Source organism: Cyprinodon tularosa, unplaced genomic scaffold, assembly GCF_016077235.1.
Source record: "Cyprinodon tularosa strain WSP-4 unplaced genomic scaffold, ASM1607723v1 ctg871, whole genome shotgun sequence".
NCBI lineage: Eukaryota > Metazoa > Chordata > Actinopteri > Cyprinodontiformes > Cyprinodontidae > Cyprinodon > Cyprinodon tularosa.
The window spans coordinates 369,520-377,449 of NW_024039642.1; the positions used below are offsets into that span (position 1 = coordinate 369,520).

Below are 7,930 nucleotides of genomic sequence, written 5' to 3' on the forward strand. Positions count from 1 at the left end.
AGAAAACTTTGAATCAATCTGACTGGATGATCTGGTTGAACTGGAAAGTGACCTGAGATGACATGATGTGAAATGAAATAAACTGAAAATAAATAAAAAAGGGGAAAATAAACCTCCTAACTGCAGAAAAGCTTTCTGTCCTCCTTGGATTCAGATCCCAACTCTTCTTTCTCTGTGACTAATTTTTGGGTGATAGTCACCTTGTATCAACCATAAGAAAAATATCACATTATAAAACAGAAGAAACAGAACTGGAGGCTGAAGCTTAAGGACAAACATTTAATAATTATAATCAAAGTTTTTCATATTTAATTTAATAAAGATGAAGAAAAAAAACACATTTTAAATAAATACCCCAAACTAAATAAAATCCCAACATGTGTTGCTACGGTTCCCCTAACTCTCCCTCCACGGTCCGGACCAGAACGTAGAGCTCAGCCAGGCCCACCACAGACGCAGCGATCACAGCGGAGATCACCCTCTGAAACAAACAACAACAACCAGGAAGTGACGGCAGCCTCAGTGGGACAAAAACAATACGGAGGAGATGTTAGATGCACAGAACCTGATGATGCATATCAATAACAAACCCTGAATGAGCTGCAGGAAGGAGGAGCAGGATGACTTTCTGTAGCGTAGAAAATGTAACATAGAAAATGTTCAGCTGAACTTTATCAGTTTAGTTCCTTTCCGTGAAAGTATTGGACTTTCCTGTTTCTATTTAAGCTCATGAGAAACAGGCGGAAAATAAAAAATATTTAACTCTTTTCCTGAAGATCCTCAGAAGGAAACAAACATTTATTTTATTTCAGCCCCGTAACTATGACAACCATTACCGGTAATAAAAACGTGTTCTTTTAAACCTATTTCGCTGTATCGGTGTTCCGTAAAAGTTTAAAAAACAATCCACTGGACTTGGTTTCCAACGTCTGAAGACGTTTCGCTTCCCATCCAGGAAGCTTTCTCAATTCAAAATGTCTGAATTCGCAGTGAGAAAGTTTCCTAGATGGGAAGAGAAACGTCTTCAGATCTTAGAAACCACGTCCAGTGGATTGATTTTTAAACTTTTTTTATGACTGGGAATCTTCACCAGCATACTGTATTGGTGTATTCACACCTTTTGAACTTTTCCATGTTTTTCCACATTAGAAACATAGACTTGTTTTATGTGGTATTATGTATTGCTGTATGAAGAAAATAAATCATTTAAAATATGTTTTAGTGCGCTGTCTAAAAGTATTCAGCCCCTAGAGTTTGTCATCTGCTCCATGGCACCTCAGAGCTTAGCTAGGGGAAGATCTGGAGCAAACAGCATCAAGGTCAGAGGTCAAAGGTTGTAGAGTTTATGACATCATGAAGTCTCACCCGTCCATCTGACTGCGTGTCGGATATGCGTCTTTTATATTTTGTTTGCTTGTAACTTATTTTTTGTGTTTATCCTTCATGCTCATAAATAAAGTTGTCTGCAGTGTCTTGATGGAGAGTGAGACCAATGTTCCCATCTAGATGCTATCAGCTAGTCCAGAGTTCTGATTGGCTCTTAGAATAATAGCCCCTCCCACCACAGGTCAGTTGCCTTTTCTTGGTTGGTTTGCAGTTTATCCAAACTAGGGTTAGCCGTAGCCCAGACGGCTAACCCTCCTTCAAACATCTCCAATACTTTCCGCCGCCGGTCTTCTGATGTTGCCTGTTCTAACCTCTAAAGCAGTGAGGGCAACACACCTGAATCCAATATGGCTGCCAGAATGGCTCCTCCCTGTTCCACAGCAGCTGGATTCATTTAAAGATCAAACACACTGAGTCTGGTTCTACTGGAGCTTTCTTCCTGTTCTAGAAAACTTTGAATCAATCTGACTGGATGATCTGGTGAACTGGAAAGTGACCTGAGATGACATGATGTGAATTGGAGCTATAGAAATAAAATTGAAACTGCAGGCGAGTGTTAGGAGCAGCTGGCTGCACAGCATGTAGTGAAGTAGCTGACATCAAAGTAAAGATGGTGAATAAATATGAACACAACACATTGCTTAGTCTTTTGTAAAAAAAAAAAAAAAAAGAAAACTAATGGATTACTGTCATTAACCATTTAAATCTACTGTTATTAAAGTCGTAGAGAAGCGGCTGTTCCAATAGTTGGAGTTTCCGAATTCTCCCGAGTGGAGCACGACTTTACACGAGTGAATAAAGTGAATGTGATTGGTCGATTATCAAGGGGGCGGGATTGTTGTGGCGGAAGATTCGCAACCAAGTTTGGTTGTGGCCGGTTTGTGGGAAGCATCTTGCTAACCAGTTAGCAACTTAGCGCTAGCAGGTTCCCAATGGGAAATTCCATTGGGACCAAGTAGCACAAAATTGGTGACTTAGAAACGAGGCTGTCAAGGAACGCTATGGACAGCGGAAACATGCAAGAGGAGGAGAGTTTAGTGTCGGAGGTCGTGGATGAGTCTCCTCCGTCATCCATTTTTTATTTAGAGGAGGAAAGCGGGGACGAAGATGTTGTGGAAGAGGACGCCAGGGCGGCAGAAGCTTGGTTTGGTGTAGAAGGCTTCCAGCCGTACATGTTTGAGCCCTTGCCTCGCAACGCTGCCAGTTCTGTTAGCTCTACGCCTGCCGAAGACACAGACGTCCATCCCCGTGAACACTGGGACACAACTCAATGGGAAAGGAAAGGATTCTGGTTTCAACCGTTGCGTATATTAGCTACGACACATGAATCAAGATGCTATGATGGAAAAAATTTTATTGGCTGAATTTACAGGTGCTGGTCATAAAATTAGAATATCATGAAAAAGTAGATTGATTTCAGTAATTCCATTTAAAAAGTGAAACTTGTATATTATATTCATACATTACATACAAACTCATATATTTCAGATGTTTATTTTGTTTAATTTTGATGATTACAAATGACAACAAATGAAAATCTCAAATTCATCATATCAGAAAATTAGAATATTACTGAAGACCAATAAAAACAAAGGATTTATAGAAATGTTGGCCAACTGAAAAGTATGAACATGAAAAGTATGAGCATGTACAGCACTCAGTATTTAGTTGGGCCTCCTTTGGCCTGTATTACTGCAGCAATGCGGCGTGGCATGGAGTCGATCAGTCTGTGGCACTGCTCAGGTGTTATGATAGCCCAGGTTGCTCTAATAGTGGCTTTTAGCTCTTCTGAATTGTTGGGTCTGGTGTATTGCATCTTCTTCTTCACAATACCCCATAGATTTTCTATGGGGTTAAGGTCAGGAGAGTTTGCTGGCCAATTAAGAACAGGGATACCATGGTCCTTCAACCAGGTACTGGTAGCTTTGGCACTGTGTGCAGGTGCCAAGTCCTGTTGGAAAATGAAATCTGCATCTCCAAAAAGTTGGTCAGCTGCAGGAAGCATGAAGTGCTCTAAAACTTCCTGGTATGTGGCTGCGTTGACCCTGGACCTCAGAAAACACAATGGACCAACACCAGCAGATGACATGGCACCCCAAACCATCACTGACTGTGGAAACTTTACACTGGACTTCAAGCAACGTGGATGAAGTGCCTCTCTTCTTTTCCTCCAGACTCTGGGACCTTGATTTCCAAAGGAAATGCAAAATTTACTTTCATCAGAGAACATGACTTTGGACCACTCACCAGCAGTCCAGTCCTGTTTCTCTTTAGACGCTTCTGACGCTGTCTGTGGTTCAAGAGTGGCTTGACACAAGGAATGCGACAGCAGAAACCCATGTCTTTCATACGTCTGTGTGTGGTGGTTCTTGAAGCACTCACTCCAGCTGCAGTCCACTCTTTGTGAATCTCCCCCACATTTTTGAAGGGGTTTTGTTTCACAATCCTCTCCAGGGTGCGGTTATCTCTCTTGCTTGTACACTTTTTTCGACCACATCTTTTCCTTCCCTTCGCCTCTCTATTAATGTGCTTGGACACTGAGCTCTGTGAACAGCCAGCCTCTTTAGCGATGACCTTTTGTGTCTTGCCCTCCTTGTGCAAGGTGTCGATGGTCGTCTTTTGGACAACTGTCAAGTCAGCAGTCTTCCCCATGATTGTGTAGCCTATAGAACTAGACTGAAAGACCATTTAAAGGCTTTTGCAGGTGGTTTGAGTTAATTAGCTGATTAGAGTGTGGCACCAGGGGCCATCAATTTTGAACCTTTTCACAATATTCTAATTTTCTGATATGATGAATTTGAGATTTTCATTTGTTGTCATTTGTAATCATCAAAATTAAACAAAATAAACATCTGAAATATATGAGTTTGTATGTAATGTATGAATATAATATACAAGTTTCACTTTTTAAATGGAATTACTGAAATCAATCTACTTTTTCATGATATTCTAATTTTATGACCAGCACCTGTAGGTGTTCAGGCTGACATTTAACTAACTGGCCTGCAGAAGATAACGAAAAAAAACCCACTAATTTTAAGACAGGATTTTTATTTAAATAGAAATGTTCTAACTTTTGGGACAATATGTTCTGATAAAGAGTACATTTATATAAACGTTTAAGCCAGAATGATTTGACATTTAAATATGATTTCCCTATAACTTTAATAAGTATGGAAAAATGAAAGAATCAGTGTTTTCTTACCGCTGCCGTTTCAGTAAATAAATACTGACTTCCGATGTAGGAACAACCAAAAGTGGCGACTAAAGTCACCAGGAAGTTGAAAACCGTCACCACCACGGTTTTTACCGACCGCACTGAGAAAATAGGAAATAAAACCAGTTTAGGTGACAGAATTAAACTCGTTTCAACGTGAAACAGAATCAAGCATCAGAGTCTGACCTTGATGACCCAAATCTGCGAGCGTTCCATTTCGGTTCATTTCCTGATCATAAAAAAATAAAATAAAACAATCATTAAAGTAAAACTGATCCCAGATCTCTGATCCCAGATCAGCGCTGCGCGTTAAAAGGACCTGGGTGTTGACGTTACGCGTCATCCTGTTGTATTCTTCATTGGCCAGTTTGGCTTTGATCTTCTCCAGGCGAGCCACCAACTCAGGGTTCTGAAACGACAACCGCAAAGTCCGACTTCATTAACACGGTTTTTAGAAAAATTTTTTTTAAAATGAAACGTTCAAACATCTAAAACATCCCGCCTCCTGGACGCCTTGGCTCTTTGGGTCCCTTTGGACGTCTGGGTCTTTGGGTCCCCCTCGCACTTGCTTCGGTGCTCTGGGGGGGGGGGGGGGGGGGGGGGGGGGGGGGCGCGTCTTTGGCTCCTCACAACCACTATTGAGCATTTTTCCCTTTGGATAAACTTTACATGCACAACTGCACTCTCACAAACATCTACAGGTGCTTGGTTCCAGGTAATTAAGAGATTCACTTCCATACAGAAAGCCCATATTCTGATCTTCAGGTAACACAGAGTACAGTCCCAGATCAGCTTCTCTGATTGGTTGATGCGGCGCGTCCAGCGGCTAAAGTTCCATTTTTCCAACTCCAGCAGTTGCTGCGTTTACAGCGCGTCAGTTGCTCAGACACGCTGCACCTGCTCCTGGAAACCTGCTGCGTCCCCACGTGATTCAACGGTAAAACACTGCAGCATTTCCCATTGGCTGCTCAGTAGTAGAGTACAGCAGGCCGTTTTGAACTTTATTAGCTTAACCGAATATGTAATCCAGATGTCTCAAATGCATTTCTTCCTTCTCAAAATAAAAATTTTAAATATCTGAAAAGTACTTTTTACTAGTAAACATGACGTCACGTTTCTCATTCATGTGTTTTGTGCTTTTACTTCCAGATATCTAAAATAATATTCTTCTGCTGTAAAAATGAATTCTGACAAGGATAAATTCTAATTTCAGATCTCTATAATAGAGTTACTGCTAGTCATAATGACAATGTCAGATATAAAAAATTAGTACAACACGGATACGTGTTAGAAATCATGAGTAATTGGACCAAGTGGCTTTCCATATTTGCTCTCTGGGCTCCATGGATGCACCATGGGGGTTAATGGACCCATCTCTAGTTGAACATTTTTATTCCTATAGTTTTAGTTCTTATGGGTAAATAATCCAGTAACAGCATGAGGCGTGTTGATGATGTCAGCATGAGAAGCAGAGCTGTGTTCTTACTCTGGGAGGCTTCTCTACTTCAGGCAGGTGCAGGGAGCTGTCCTCCAGCAGCTGGTGCAGATAGAAAGGCTGGCCTGTCAAAAACACAATCATTAGATTAGCACTGAAGCCTGTTAGCAACAGGAAGTGATGCTATTAGTGAACCTTTGTCCTGAAAGTGTTTCTTCAGTTTCCTCGCTGCGCTGAAAGGCAGGATTGTTGGGTTTTTTCCCAGAATGCCCTGCAGCTCTGCTTTCAGTTCTCCGCTCAGAGGAGAGTCTGAGGTCTCCAGCAACAACCTCACCCGACTTCTGAATGTCTCCCCCACCACAAAAGAAGACGCCATGATGCTAAAGCAGCTAGCTCACGCTGAGGAGACCGTTGCTAAGCGACGAAGCGGCGGAAACAGATCCGCTCTGAGTTCAGAGACACGCGCAGCTTTTTATTCAATGTCCTCTCCCTTTGATGTTGGTGTTTAGCAATAACGTAAAGCCGACATAACAAAAATGTAAGCCGCCATATTGACTGTCTTGTGACATACTAGAATCACGTGACCAGTGTTGTCGTCTTCTTCTTCTTCTTCTTCTTCTTCTTCTTCTTCTTATGGGGTTTTATGGCGGTTGGCAGACTATTTAAAGTGCATTACCGCCACCAACTGATGAGGAGTTAAACAAGGAAACAAGACTCACCCCCAGAAAAAATAATGATAATAAATAAACAATATATATATATATATATATATATATATATATATATATATATATATATATATATATATATATATATATATATATATATATATATATATATATATAAATAATACTACTACTACTAATAATAAAGAAAATAATATTTTCCGAAATGTTTAACTTAACCCAACATAATAAATACTTAATCACATTCATCCTCATAATTTCTAATTAATCTTTAAGTTATCGTCACCCTGCCATGTCCTTTGGGTCTCTGCTCCAGAGGTTTGAACTTTTCATTTGCTGAACTGTTGGTTTGGGTTTTTCTGACTGTTATTAAATAATTTTTGCATCTTTAGCAGAACTTATTCTGAGCTCTAATTTCACTTTTCTGATCTCTTCAGATCTTTTACTCACTTTACATCCTCGATATGCAGCAGAATGATCTCCACCACAGTTACAGCATTTCATTTGAACTTCTTTCCCACATTTTCCATGTTCCTGCTCTCCAGCAAACCTCCCACGTCATTGTTTTCCCTTACATGCTGCTGCTATATGACCACATTTTGGCATTTGAAACATGTTAGAGGTGGAGGATTACGGAAGAACATTAGGGCCACTGAAAAAATAAAAAAGGTTACTGGTTTTTAAACTTCATCTCACTATCATATGAGGAAAAAAGTCTGAATTCTGACAGATAACAGACATGTTAGCATCAAGCTGTAGCCATGTCTGTTTCAGAAACTAGCTCTCTTGTTTTAATCACCTTCTGCTCTTCCATTAATGAAATTATAAATGTATAAATATTTCACTCTACATGACATGTGACCGCTTTTGATGATGCATTCATGGTCCGTTGCTCATCTGGACCCTCATGTTTCCTTATCGGTATGTAGATTAATAGTCTTTTATTTATTTATTTATTTATTTATTTATTTCAGGCAATTACAGGCATTAAAACATGCAAGTGAATGACACTTCATTAATTCAAACTTATGAGACATATTATAAATAACAAAAAAAAAAAAAAAAAAAAAAACAGGCCTGAAAGGGAGTGGGAGAAAACATATATATATATTTATTATTTTTTTTTCCCTTAAAAATTATAGGAGCCAAAGCAGTTAAAAATAATTATACTATAATGTTAAATAAATAATAATACAATGTAAATGT

The 7,930-nt window shown here is 39.7% G+C and overlaps 1 protein-coding gene across 1 annotated transcript; it reads right to left on the reverse strand.

The window, feature by feature from the left end:
* Window positions 1-263: 263 nt before the first annotated feature.
* On the reverse strand, window positions 264-6,645 carry tmem199 (transmembrane protein 199). Its single transcript, XM_038273425.1, has 6 exons — window positions 6,234-6,645; window positions 6,090-6,163; window positions 4,923-5,012; window positions 4,790-4,832; window positions 4,592-4,704; window positions 264-481 (listed from the first exon to the last, which is right to left on the reverse strand). Exons 1-6 carry the CDS (start codon window positions 6,412-6,414, stop codon window positions 386-388), a joined length of 597 nt encoding a protein of 198 aa, XP_038129353.1. The 5' UTR covers window positions 6,415-6,645; the 3' UTR covers window positions 264-385.
* Between the last annotated feature and the right edge of the window lie 1,285 nt (window positions 6,646-7,930).